At 42.8% G+C, this 13,819-nt stretch overlaps 2 protein-coding genes across 3 annotated transcripts; both read right to left on the reverse strand.

Annotated features, from left to right (window-relative positions):
• Nucleotides 1-210: 210 nt before the first annotated feature.
• Nucleotides 211-4,444, reverse strand: p2ry10 (P2Y receptor family member 10). Its single transcript, XM_085788425.1, has 5 exons — nt 4,226-4,444; nt 1,983-2,229; nt 1,712-1,892; nt 1,270-1,466; nt 211-1,173 (listed from the first exon to the last, which is right to left on the reverse strand). The coding sequence occupies exons 2-5, from the start codon at nt 2,138-2,140 to the stop codon at nt 531-533; spliced, it is 1,179 nt and encodes a 392-aa protein (XP_085644551.1). The 5' UTR covers nt 2,141-2,229; nt 4,226-4,444; the 3' UTR covers nt 211-530.
• A 3,061-nt stretch (nt 4,445-7,505) lies between these two features.
• On the reverse strand, nt 7,506-13,211 carry lpar4 (lysophosphatidic acid receptor 4). 2 transcript variants are annotated; one of them, XM_085788426.1, is made up of 3 exons: nt 12,632-13,211; nt 8,704-9,486; nt 7,506-8,609 (listed from the first exon to the last, which is right to left on the reverse strand). In XM_085788426.1, exons 2-3 carry the CDS (start codon nt 9,277-9,279, stop codon nt 8,121-8,123), a joined length of 1,065 nt encoding a protein of 354 aa, XP_085644552.1. In that variant the 5' UTR covers nt 9,280-9,486; nt 12,632-13,211; the 3' UTR covers nt 7,506-8,120. The 2 variants fall into 2 exon arrangements, with proteins under 2 accessions (XP_085644552.1, XP_085644553.1); XM_085788427.1 differs by having other exon boundaries at nt 12,661-13,012.
• Nucleotides 13,212-13,819: the final 608 nt, after the last annotated feature.

Genomic DNA, 13,819 nt, shown 5'->3' on the forward strand with positions numbered 1-13,819 from the left:
TCAGAGCCTGGCAGTTACTGGTTTTTCAGCGCTGCGCCAACTGCTGCCAACTGTCTTCACCACTTTGCATTGCAAAAGGAAGTACAGCAAAAACTGAAAAAAGAATGACACTGACACCTGTTTTCATTTGCTTCCACTTACTGTAGATAAAAACACATCATGAATCAACCAGAGCAGACGCATACAAAACATCACAGCAGCAGATAAGACAGAAAGCTCAGACATGCTTTTATTTACAGTACAGTCATGTGCATTTATACACAGCTTGGACGGTTTCGACATAGCTTATTTTAAATCTTTAGACTGTGGTTTTAGAACAGCAACCAACTTCCCATGTTAAGCAATGTCAAGATAGTCATACAGATTTTGTGCGCACGCTCATGACACATGGACATACACCATTTCAGTAGCTGGACTAAGGCCTTGTCTTCATCAAGAGATCAAAGTTCTGAGGAGTCTTGCATCTTGTATCACTTCAACATGTGTTCAAGTTCATCATGGAGACTATCTGTTTGTCATTTTTAGGCCTTTCACTCCCTTTCACACTCCCTGTCAGAGCAGTTACTCTCCATGCTCATCAACCTGTGAGGACCAAGATGCTGAGTCGGGGGGCTGGTGGGAGAGGAGAGCAGCGAGGAGGAGAAGGAGGAGGTGCGCTTGGTGAGGTGAAACCTGAACTCAGCTGTTAGAAAATAATAAAGAAGAGGGTTGAGGCAGCAGCTCATGCTCGCCAGGCACAGAGACACTGGGTGGAACTGACTCACGGCCTGCCTGGTAGGACAGTGGGTCACTAAACCCTGAGACACCATCAAGTACAACAAGAAGTTGATGTGGTAGGGAGCAAAGCACAACCAGAAGAGGGCCAAGCAGCTCAGCACCATCCGCAGGGCGCGGCGCTTCTCACTTTTGGCCTGCTTTTCTTGCTGCTTATCCACCTGGAAGTTTGAGGAGATCGACTGGAGTCGGCTGCGTGCCGAGGAGTTGAGTCGAGCATTCGGGTTTTGCTCATCCTCGGCCTGTTTTTGGCAGAGCGACCGAGCGATGCGGATGGAGCTGTAACTTATGCATGCCAAGGGAATAACAAAACCAAACAGCTCAGCTAGAGACATCATGGTGATGGCCAGAGAAAGAGGCACACGCCGCATTGGCAAGTCTTTAAAACAGCTCCCGTTGGTGGAATTGGATTTGGCACTGGTAAGATTTAAACTCAGAGGTTGTGAATAAAACTTGGTGTAACCCAAAGGATTCTGGGTAGGGGTGACAGTGTAGGACATGTTATGAAATGTTTGTGTGTTGATGCTGCCACCAGAGCCACCGCCGCTGGACCGCATCAGAATGAATGGTAAACAGGCCAGACTGACCACAATCCACACGACGAGACTGATCAACAGGTCATAGCGCCGTCTCCACCGACGAGCAGCAAAGGGGTCTAACAGGAAGCTGCACCTCTGTACGCTGATGCACACCTAAAGAAACAGGAATGAGACAAAATAACTGAGATGGGAATCATTTGACAAGATTCAGAGGCACAGTCCGTGAAACTGTTCCAAGAACTGAGAAGAAGGGAGTCACCAGCTTCAATGTAAATGACTTCCTGCTGTCACGTGCTGACATTTGAGAGAGGAATTGCCAAGCTGTTTTTTAAAAATTTTTTTATCAAGTATCATCTGGATATCAAGGATTAATTTGACTGGAGTGCCTGCATGCTTACCAGGAACACTATGGCAGCATACATGTTGAGGTATTTGAGGTAGAAGCAGAACAAGCAGGCGCCTTTTCCGAAAGGCCAGGTGTGTGTGAAGTAATAATAGATCCTGAGCGGCAGAGAGAGGATGTGGGCCAGGTCAGCTGCAGCCAGGTTTATCATGAAGATTACTGTCTTGGTCTTCTTACTGTGAAGCAACATGCAGATGAGTTAGCCATGCTAACCATTTCCAGAATCTACTGGCCTATTACATGTACATGTGTGTGTGTGTGGGTACCTAATGTATCTGCAGAGGACATAAAGAGCCGTGGTGTTGAGCAGCAGGCCAGGGATGAAGAGCAGCAGGTAGAAACCTGTGTACATCTTGTCCATGCGCTCTTCCCAGCTGCTGCTGTTGTAGTCACATTGTGAGGAGGAGTTGACCAGGGGCTGCATATTCACAGTTATTCCCTCACTCACACAGTCACTGGAGGCATAATTAGCAACGCTTTCTTGGACTCAGTCCATCTTTCACTCCCATAACACTGCAATGGAAATAGGACAGTGGACATACAGTATAATGAAAACGAACATTATTTTGTGTCCAGACAACTAATCCCACATTGGTACCACTTTCCAAGTACAGTGGCATGCAAAAGTTTGGGCATCCACGGTTAATGTGAACAGTTGAGCAAGTAGAGGATGAAATGATCACCAAAAGGCATAAACATGAAACACTCTTTTGCAATATGTTAAGCAGCATCAGTGCATTATTTTTGTTTTCTACAATTTTAGAGTGAAAAAGGGAGGCCAAACCTTTGCTGTGGGCCCTTTTCCCTTTCTGTCATTTTAAAAACGTAAAAGATGAAAAACAACAACAACAACAACAACAAACACACACACACACACACACACACACACACACACACACACACACACACACACACACACACACACACACACACACACACACACACACACACATTGTTTAAAATGTAAAGGGAATGTCTCATCTGTTACTTTATGCCTTTTGGAGATCATTTCATCACATTAACAGAAATTTTGACCAAGGGTGCCCAAACATTTGCATGCCACTGTGTTATTATTTGTTAGTTATAATGACTTTATTTTTTTAAGCCGTAAGTCAAGAGTCACAGTAACCTTTTCTGGTTCTGACAAATCTGACTGGCTGTTGTTATGGTCCTTCACTATAAGCAAGCACTTGTGAAATATATGTTACCTTTTTTTTATTTTTTATAAAAGAATAAACAATTTTTTTTTATCACTTTATACTTTATATCACTTTTTAATTCATTCGAAAAATTCTCAGATCAGATCAGCACATACACTCAGTTCAATGTTTTAAAAAAATGTTATAGAGTTAGGGTAAATAGATATCTGACAGCTAGTTACATAAAATAATCTTTATTTTACATCCAAAAAATGACTTGCAAAATGTGATGCTGTAGATTTATTTGGCTTCAATCAACCAATTACAACATTAAAATGATGCATTTTTATTTTAGTAATATGTATGAACTTTAACATGCAGGCTTTTCACATAATATCATTTATATGAAGGGAATGGTTGACAAAAATAACTGTGTCCGTGTCAAAAAATTGAAAATACATATTGTTCAGATTTGTGTGCAACAGACTGTTTTCACCACGTGTCTTGCATCATCTATGTAGGCGTTATGTTATTAAGATGACTCAATATTCAATTTGCATTGTACCAGATGTGAAGCCATATTAAAGATTTAGCAGGTATAATAAATCAGAGATGTTGTAAAGTATAGCTTCTCTAACCGGCCAGACATTACAGCAGGAAATAAGGGAAAGAAAGACGGTTTATCAGTGAAAAATCGCCCTTCCTTCTTCCATCAAGATGCAACCACACCCTTCCTCTGTCACCTCAGAGAGGGAAGACAAACAGTGACGGTTCTTTACCGCTTTACTGTAACTTTGTCCAGCTATTGACTCTTCGTGCTATCAACTGTTGAAACTCTCAGTCCGCTACCATCGTCCACAAACCCTTTCTCTTTAAATGTGCAGTAACAAGTTGTATGAAAGCAAGTCTAACACTAACATTTAAGGAAGTAACTGTCCGGAGGTCAGGTTTTGAAATGAGCAACCTGCACTTTCTCAACATTATTATTTGTACAAAGAATTATCATTGTGAAAACATGTGGTAGACGGCTCAGTCAATAGCAGTTACAGCAAATATTGCTGTAATTCAATGAAATTATGATTTTTTTTTCAATGAGACACAAATAGTCCAAAACTTTCAAACTACATTTTATCCCTAATTTCACCTTCAATAAAATCTAGTACATGAAACGTGTGATACTGAGACCCACATACTACCAGATGTTTTCTACCATTAATTGTAATACTATTTAAATATTAGATTGCATGCAAAGTGAAAAAACCTTTAATCATGAAACTGTCATCAGCAAAAAAAAGAAGTTTTTCACACTAAGTGCAGCAGTATGACTGTCTAACAGATGTTATTTCTCAACAGAAACCATGTGTCATTACCTTGTATTCTTCTCTCTACATCTTCAGCATGGATAGAGGCGAGAGGTCAGGACCAGGGACCACCAGCGAGCACATGTTTCACACTTGGCTGTAAACAGCAGACTGACGCACAAATGCTCTCTTCGAGTTGTACAGTGGCAGACGAGATCAACAGCAGACCTTCCTGATGCACCTTGCAGCCGTCAAAAAAATAAGAGAAAAAAAGACAAGACCTGTCAGATGTGCATGAGCAACTCAGAATTGAGCCCGCCAATAATGTAGTTTCTGTTTGAATGTATAGTTGCATCAGGTGGTTAAGTGCTGTGCGGGCTGCTCTGAGACTTCACCCAGTCCTGGTGCCTCGGGAAGGGGAAGCTCTGCCCTCATGCATGTGATTGTTTTTCTTGTTTTGTTTTTTTACCACATGATACGTCACAAAGAGGCCCTAGCAACACACAGGCAAAACGTCTGATAAAGTTGTAGGCATGCAAAGTGGGTCGATGTGTGGTTAAGTCAACAAAATAAAAACACTTACCAGTCAAGACATTCATCTAACAGGAGAGACACAGACATTACTGTCTCACAGTTCTGAATTTCTAAATATATTTTAGAACCCTCCCCCCCCACACACACACAATTTTATTATAGTACATTTTCACACTGCTGTGCTTGGAGCTGTGACAAAAGTGCAAGCTTCTATCTGCTTCCTCTATCAGATGTGTTAGACTTCCTTTTTTAAAACTGCTGCAAACAATAATTTAGTATTATATGTAGAAGTTTTTATTTCTGCCTCTGTCCTATGTAGTAGATTTTCTTTTTTCAATGGTTACTGATACTTTTCGAGTATGGTCATGGTTTCAGTTGTGGCATCTGGAAAAAAGCTGCACACACTTCAACAGTAGTTGTATCCACCCTGGTAGTTTCACAAGGTAAGACAAGTTCATTTGTATGGTCCATTTTGACAAACAGATGTCTCAAAGGGCTTTACATTGATATATCAACATCCTCTGCTTAGACTCTCTATCACACATGATAGACATAGATTCACACCTCGACTGGACGGGTTTACAGGTTTCTAGGTGTGAACTGTGTGAGCCCTGCACGTTTCGTGGGATACTGCAAGTTTCATTACAACACAATCCTATAGAAATGCAGCAGTCAGCAAACACGTGGAGGAACACAAAGAAACTTATGATGGCGCAAATGCACCATCATAAGTTTGGTGCTTTCCCAAAAATGTCTTTGTTCAAACTTATTGCCACTAGAGGTCAGAATAAGCCAATACTTTGAGCTACAGTAGATGGCTTTTTCCTCTGCAATCAGACCTCATTGCTCCTATGAAGTAGATTGGAAGATATTTGAAGGGTGAGCTGTTAAGTGTCCTCTGTTGCAAAACTTAGGCCACATTCTTGACATGAACCACTCAAGGGGTAAAGGCAGGCTCTTGCATACTTCTGCCCTCCCACTCTTCTTATTTCCTGCTCAACTTCTATCCACACCAGTATGTTTGTCTTCCTCTCTGCTACCCTTGACCCCAAATCCCTGAGTCCATCCACTGTTGTCTCTGTGTGTCTGCTGCTCATTGCACATGGCCACATCAGTCACACTACCAGAAAGGAGCTACTAGGGTTACTGGGATTTTTGTTTCCTTCAGCTACATACCAAATAGCAGGTATGGAGGCCTATTACATTCCCAAAGAAGGCCATGAACCTCTACTGTAACTCGGTATGGCTCTATGAAGGAATGAATAAACACCCTGCAGCAAGTATAATGTCCCAGTCCCTATAGTAAATCTAAGTACCTTAAGAGGACAGGAGGCTAGCACCTAGGCCAGTCACGATAGCTTTGCAACTTTTTTGCTATTTTCTCATGTCATGATTGCACATCATTTCATAAACATATTACTGGCTTGGCAACTTAGCTCTTTGATTAAAGGGACAGTAGTTTCCCTGATCAAGTTTAGTTTTTACCACACTGACTCAAAACTCTCAACTATCTACAAATCACTGCTGCTGTTCCATACAGTCAGGCTGATGCACACCAAGGTTCATGTCTAACAGTCACGGTAATTGTGGTTAACATACTAACATAAATGCCAGGATTGCTCATCATTTAATTCAGTAACGAGCTACAATTAAAGAACAAAGCTCTTAAGTAAGCAAGTCAGCTCAGTTTGTACATTGCCCCCCAACCTGCAACTGGTTACAAACAAAGCCTGTTTGGCCATGCTGCTAGCCCATATGTTGCACTGTCATAGTTGAGGCTGATGCACGCACAGACAGACAGATTTTTTTTTTTTGTTGATTTTGATTCGATGGCTGACTTTTCTCAGGTCTAGTAAATTGCAGTAGCTAGCAAGTGCATGGTAAACATACCAGCTGTCTGGGGTCATTTAGCAAGTTAGCATGTCAATATTCTTAAGTTCCATCTATTTTCTCTTTTTTGTGTCAGGATTGGACATCATACAAGAAGTTCAAAAATATCTAATAGCCCCGAAATTGTGGTTGCAACATAACATAACATAACATACCTATGTTGCAAGTTGCAACTACACATATATGTGTACTGTACATATACAACTATGTCATGATTTTTCCAAATTCCCAATTTCTGATAGATTTTATAATTTTTTAATTTATAATTAACCATGACACATCTATTTTTACTTCATGTGTTTCATATGTGGATATTACACGTACATGTGGGGGAAAGGTCAGCTCTGTCAAGAGACATTTGCCATCCATCATTTAGTAAGTAGGCCTAAGTGTGCCAAAATTCCCCACTGTTAAATACAAAATACAAAGTCCAACTGAGGTGCTGTGTGATAAATTGAATGCAAACTCACTCAAGTCAATTTAGTTTATGGTCAACAAATTCATACATGCAATGTCTGCTGACTCATTACTGTTTGGTACCTCATGCAGTGTAACACTGATTCAGGGTGTTTAGTCAATGCTGTTCACTCGTACTTTGGAGTGTGTGCATGTTGCTGTGTGTAAGAGACTTTGAGCAGATCTGCAGTCTAAGGCCAGATTAAGACAGAGAGACCTCATTCAGAAGCAAACAATGGACCATTGCTTTAGTCATAATAAGCATTTGGCCTGTGACACAGGAGACAGGCCAAGGTCCTCGACCGGATCAGAGCTCCCCTCTCCTCCAAGAACAACTTCACATTGGCTACTTGGTAAGAATGAAGAGCCTTAGTAGAAAAACTGCCATGGGTTCAAAACTGAAGTCATGCTGACAAAGGCCAGTTAGACGGGATCGACAAGCTCAGAAATAATAAATGCTGCCAGGAAAGCATTTCAAAACAGACATTTAATGGCCTCAAACTTCAACATCAAGACACATTTAATTCAGCAGGTCAGTATGCTGCTGTTTTGTAATAGCAATGGTTCTCACCACATTAAAGAGTGTCATAACATTAATGTCTAAAATGATATAATGCACTGTGAAAGCTTGAGCTTTATAACAATAAAACTTAAGGGCTCAGTTTATTATAAAAGTACTTAACAGCATATTTCAACAGCATGGAAAGAAATCTCCATCTTATCCACAATCCAGTGCATTTGTGAGTGTTTGTGTGTGTTAAGCCTGAGTGATGATGTGTTGGAGTCTCTTTCAGAGGCTCTGCATGTCTCTGGACTATCACAATAGTCCTGATGTGGCTGGGTCTCTGGTCCCCGTAGTGTTCTCTCATAACAAACACAGATAAATTCCTTTGCTCTCCAGTGGTGGATTAATCCGTAAAGCCCAGGCCATACCTCAGGATTTACCTCAGGACTTAACTAATCTGCTGAGTTATGCATTTGTCACTTCCAGGACCAAACAGCTGATTGCTTATTTTGTCAAATTCAGGGTTCCTGTCTTTGAAACCCATGCTGTCCTTCTTCACTCTCCATTTTCCCTGCTGTGTCAGAACTGACTTTCAGACATCTTAGTCTCCTTTCCATTGCTAGCCACAGTGTGTGTGTCACTGGGGAGAGCGTTTGCTGTGTCCTGGGTCTCAGTATCGCTGCGGGGGATGCTCTCAGGTCGGGAGCCAGACCCTTTTCCTCCCATGGTCAAGCTTTTCTGGAAGCTCTCTGAGGTGAAGTAGTAGACCACAGGGTCCAGGCAGCAGTTGAGGCTGGCCAGGCAAAGAGTGATCGGGTATAGAGTTCGGGCAAATGTCTCTACAGTGCAGCTGGCCAGGGCCTGGGTCCGTACCAGGGCGTATAGGAATAGGATAGAGTTATAGGGGACAAAGCAGATAATAAAGATGCCCAGATGGACCAGGATCATCCGTAAGACACGTCTCTTGCTGTCGCAGCCATGACCAACAGTCACCGGGCGACGTAATGTCCGCAGAACCAGTGAGGAACATACCAAGTTGACCAGCAGGGGAATGAGAAAACCCACAATCTGGGATGATAATAAAAAAAATGATTAGGTTAATTGTATAAATAGCATAAAAGTAAATCTTTGTGGGTTTTAGAGCCAACTGCTGGTGACTTACCTCAATAAAGATGGTGATTTTGGACAGGTAGGTCCTCCAGGTGCTCTTAGAGAAGCCCTCAAAGCACGTGGTGGCTCTATTTGTGCTGTTGATGGTGGAGAAGAAGGTCACAGATATTCCTCCTCCTACGATGGTCAGCCACACAGCAGCACACACCAGCGCTGCATTCCTCCTTGTGCGGATGGAGCGTGAGCGGAAAGGGTAGACTATCGCCAGGAAGCGGTCTACACTGATGCAGGTGAGGAAGAGCATGCTGCCGTAGATGTTGGTGATGAAAGCTGTTCCTGATACCTTACAAAGTCCATCTCCAAACGGCCAGTGGCGGTTAACATTGTAGAAGACCTTGAAAGGCAGCGTGAAAACAAACACTAAATCAGATAACGCTAAATTAGTCATAAACATTGTGGTCTCGTTGCGCATCTTCATCCGGAAGCAGAACACAAAGAGTGCAGCACAGTTGGTGATCAGGCCCAGGACAAAGACCACACTGTAGACCGCAGAGTACAAATTGTACTTGAAAGAGTCGTCAATCCCACAGTCCTCCATTCCAGTCTCGTTGAGCACCAGACTAGCCATGGTGACAGCTCAAAAGGGGAGGGGAGCTCCAGGGAACAAGGGTACACCAAAGCTGTCAGGAAAGGGGGCAGTCGGGCGGATATCTGGGGATCTGAGGTGTCAGCAGGGGATCCACCAGTCAAGCCCCCTTTGAGCCATCACGGACATTCAGACACAAATGCAGGCAGGGACGGCCAGGATGCACGGCTGCAGGGCTGGTCAGTCCTCCTGTGGAGAGAAAAGGAAAAAGCACATGCTCACTTCCTCACAATAAAAGTTACACACCAAGAAGCAAACAACTCCCATTCTCCATAGGATGAAGCAGCCATTACACCACGAAACAAAGCAGAAATCGGTTGGCTGTCTGCGCACGCTTGTCAGTATGTGTGTGGGCATGTTTATGAGTTATCTGTCGGTGTAAATGAAACCCCCTCTGGTGTCAGTTACAGTGGCAGTGTGGCACACAGCACTCAGGCTGTCATCAGGCGCGTGAGAGCTAAATCCAGGAGAGTGGGAGATTAAATGCACTTCAGCCACATTTATCAGCTGTGATCATAAGAATACAGAAAGATCTAAAGCTGAGCTCCACCTGGGAAAAGTAAATAACTCAATGGAAACTGCAGAGCTCCCACCATCACAGAGCACTGTTGTAGAGAAAAAACAATAGTTTGTGACAAACAATGCACTTCCAACTTACATATATGAAGTGATATTTTAGTGATGACAAGGCAAAATACACTTAGTTTGCCACTATTATTAAAATGTAACATCTAATATTGTGTGATGACCAGTTTTGTTGAATAGTTACTTATAAAATATGTTTGGAAATAGCCAGATTAATTTAAAGTTAAGATTTTTAAAATAAAGTAGCAATTTCCACATAGGACAGTCTATTGACTGAGCAATGCAAATTTATCAGCGGCAGGCAACACGTGTTAAAGTCCTTAAACAGAGGCTGCAGAACAGACAGCTTTTATCATTTCCCTCATCTTTTCAACATTGGCATAAGTGTGTGTTGATAGTAAAAGAATGCTAAAATCACATTGAAAAGTGGTTCTGTGTGGGTGGCGATGTGGTTTTAAGCATTATCTGTGTGTGCAGGTAAAAACATAAACAGTCTGCAAATGCTCACAAGCGATGACACAGTGTGTGGCGTTTGTTCAGGAAGCTAAATGTTTCCTGAACCACAGAGGCACGTGCCAAAGAAATGATACAGTATCAAATTTAGTCACTGCGCATGCAAATGACTCACAAAACAGAGGTTGGTCATTTTCCTATTCAGCTTCAGTTCTCACTCCACTGGGGATTACCGCCCAGCATGTGAAAACATCTGTGTCCAAAACCTTTTACAAAACCTTTGCCACATCAGCAGGGTTATCTTGTCTTGGTATTTGAGACTTGTTTAAAAAAAAAATCTTCAATCTGCATTAACATCTGAAGGTCTGTAGAGCATGAAGGACATGGTTGTTTATCAGGCATGAATAAGTGAAATAGAAACACTATCAAGTTGCATGCAATGCAAGGTCCAGGAGTTCTGGACCTTTACCAACACGCTACAAACTCCGGACGTCTCGGCTTCTGTTGCATTGATTTTAACCTTTTATCTTTTTTTGTGAAAAATCTTACAGCCTTTTTTATGGCAGAGCAATCCTGAATCACTGCAGCAGCTGGTTTATCAAGTTGAACTGCTCTTATCTTGTGTCACGCAACAGAGCCAAACCAGCAGGGAGGTGGTCGGCCTGTATGGTATAGCATGTAAAACTCCAGAGTGTCTCTGGATGAGAGCTGTCTTTTCAACACACACCCACACATGTACTCAAAGACAAAGGCCATGCTGTGAGTGTAAGCAGTCCATCAGCCCTGTCCTGTGCCAGCTGCAGTGTGACATCTTTACAGCGTTTTCACACGCCTACCCGAAAACCTTCCAGCGGCCCTTACAATGCCCTCACTGTACCCGTCTGCTCCAAAAACACACTCGCATATACACAAGTCTCCACACGTGCATACACAAGCAGGCAAACACTTACATGTGCCAGTCCACACGCACACAAACAGACACACTGTGGGGTTCTGTGTGCTGTGGCTCAGGCCCAGGACCCCTGACGGTGCCAGTTTCATATTCAGCTGATGTTGTTTCTGCAGGGAGCCAAGACTATAGGACGTTGGGTTTGGCCTCCACACAGTTTGTGTTTGAAAGAAACAAGATCCACGTCTACTGCAGGCTCGTTGCAGACACGTACTTAAGAAGTCCTGCTGAGGGATACCAGCCCTGAGTGTGTGCGTATATGGACTTAATGTACAGGTTTTAGACAGCTGCGCAGTCACAGGGTTTCCTCCCGCAGCAGTGACACAAACAGGCCTCTGGGACCTGCTGATCTGAACGGATCGAGTTCAGGCTCAACTCACATCCAGCTGTTCCTTTCTCTCACATGCAAGAAGGAAGAAGGCAGGGAGGGCTGAAGGTGGGGGACAACCAGACCCACAGTGTTGTGTTTGAGAAGATGTTTTCAGTGTACAGCCTGGTGTACAGAGCTTTTTTTTTTTTACTAGGAATGTCTCAGTACTAGAGATGTTTCTTAAGTCACATCACACTCACACTGCCAATATAAGGAAGGTATGGCGTCCCCTAAATATGCTCAATGAGGTTTATAATATTCAAGTTCTGTAAAAGCTGAAGCAGTCAAATTAAAACTGAAGCAGTCAAATTAAATCTGATTTTTTTTATCATCAATTTATCACATAGGTCATTTTACATCACAGACTTACACCTCACAAACACATTCAGATATTCTTGTCTTCTGGGACTGAAAACTGAATTTATCTGGGTTAAATTGGTTGAACAGAAAAGGCAAATCTGACCATATCACCATGGAATATTAAGTATCTTTTTGTTTTCATTATTATTTAATAAACCAAATGATTTATCAAAAAATAAAATGAAATCCATGCTGGAAATTATTATTGGGTGTAATTTTAATAAAAAAACAAACAGTTTTGTCATGACTGGTACGTAAGAAAGAACAGAGGTAGATTAGTATCTTTGCTGTGACTGTAGATTACACCATAATTAAATTACCTCTGCTGGGGCCTTTATGAACTGTGGAGTGAATTACATTATCCTGCACTGAAAGGTGTTTGTGTTGTTTGTGCCTTAAACAAACAGCTCATGGATAATTGGGGCCTATTGTTAAAGGAATGTGACAGCTGGTATAATTGGATAGTGTGGCATCTAAAGTTGTGTGTCAACCAACTATAGCTCGCTGCCCAATGTGCAGAGAAGCCTCTCAAAAGTTTCCCTCAACTAGAGACAACATGTTTTTGTCAGCTCAACACAAAACTGCTGTTGTGTGGAGACAAAGCAGGACAGACTTACTGGCAGCTGAATGGATGGTGACAGCTCACCTCCTGGCCACTGATGTTTGTCAGCCTGGCGGCAGCAGCGGTCTGCTGGTGTCAGAAGAAAAACTCCATACTTTTAAATCACTCAGATGTTCAGCTGCTGCTCGTGGAGACTCTGCAGCTGTTCCCGGGAACAAAGTGCACAGAGAAATAACGGGACGGGTTTAAACGACGGCGACAACAAATCCTGCGGGTGTGAGTTCTTCCATTAATCCTGACTACTCTCTCTGTCAGTCCCTTCGTCTCTCCGTCCGTCCGTCTGTCTGTCTGTCCGCTGCTGGACCTCCTCACATCCACCGCGCCTGCTCACCCCGGGTGTTTGTGCGCGCCCGCGCGTGTGCGTGGAGAGCTGCTCGCACGGCCACAGGAAACGAGACAATAGCACCTCGGCTGGGCAGTGGGGAGGGGGAGGAGGAGGAGGAGGGGTGGGGCAGTGTGAATAGAGGATTGTGGAGAAGGAGGAAAGGACAGGGAGGGATGGGGGGTGGAGGAGGGAGGGAGGGAGGGAGGGGGGCCAAAGCTGGTGTCATCAAGTGGAGAGCTCACAGCTTACTGTGAGCAGACACAGACTTTTATTATACACTCAGTCTCACAGTTAATCAGTGTGATAACAGACATTTCTGCTGTGTCTGGGGCCACCAACACAAGGAAGTTTAATCAGACACTGTTTTTACTTGTTCTGTTATTCAGTATTTAAGTACAGCAGAGTGTCTTACTTTCTCCTCTGCACCATCCTACAAATATTATGAAATATGAAATACAGCAATTATTGGATGCTGTGAAGTGTGGGTGTTAGATTTATGTAAGTGATACATCAAAACGACTTGTTTTATTGCAACTAGTTAGCTAACTGGGCAAACATAACAAAATGTTGAAAATCTCCCCTGCTGATTCTCATAAGTGAACGACTATTACAGCCACAGATGGAGACAGGCAGCAGCTCTGTGGCTGCTAATGGGCTTCAGCACTGACACTGCCTTGTGTTGGAGATGTCTCTTCTGAAACAAAAGCCACAAAACAACATTTATTTTCTTCCTTCTTTATAAATCTGCATCAGAATAAGAGAATTCCTCTGCTAGGAAATGAAAAGACTTCACATTCTCTTACCAAAAGCTTTACCTACTCTTTATCTTCAGAATAATTTTCATACAGTCCCTATATG

Source organism: Trachurus japonicus, chromosome 10, assembly GCF_045865225.1.
Source record: "Trachurus japonicus isolate A0001 chromosome 10, Traja_1.0".
In the NCBI taxonomy this organism is placed as follows: Eukaryota; Metazoa; Chordata; class Actinopteri; order Carangiformes; family Carangidae; genus Trachurus; species Trachurus japonicus.

Bases quoted from the DNA above. Each gene is read 5' to 3' on its own strand.
- p2ry10 (XM_085788425.1), bottom strand. From the start codon at position 2,140: ATGCAGCCCCTGGTCAACTCCTCCTCACAATGTGACTACAACAGCAGC. The intron at 1,467-1,711 runs GTAAGCATGCAG...CTGTTTCTTTAG, and splicing joins ATGCTGCCATAGTGTTCCTG to GTGTGCATCAGCGTACAGAG. The intron at 1,174-1,269 runs CTACACTGTCAC...ATCCAATTCCAC, and splicing joins CAAACATTTCATAACATGTC to CAACGGGAGCTGTTTTAAAG.
- lpar4 (XM_085788426.1), bottom strand. From the start codon at position 9,279: ATGGCTAGTCTGGTGCTCAACGAGACTGGAATGGAGGACTGTGGGATT. The intron at 8,610-8,703 runs GTAAGTCACCAG...TTATCATCCCAG, and splicing joins AAATCACCATCTTTATTGAG to ATTGTGGGTTTTCTCATTCC.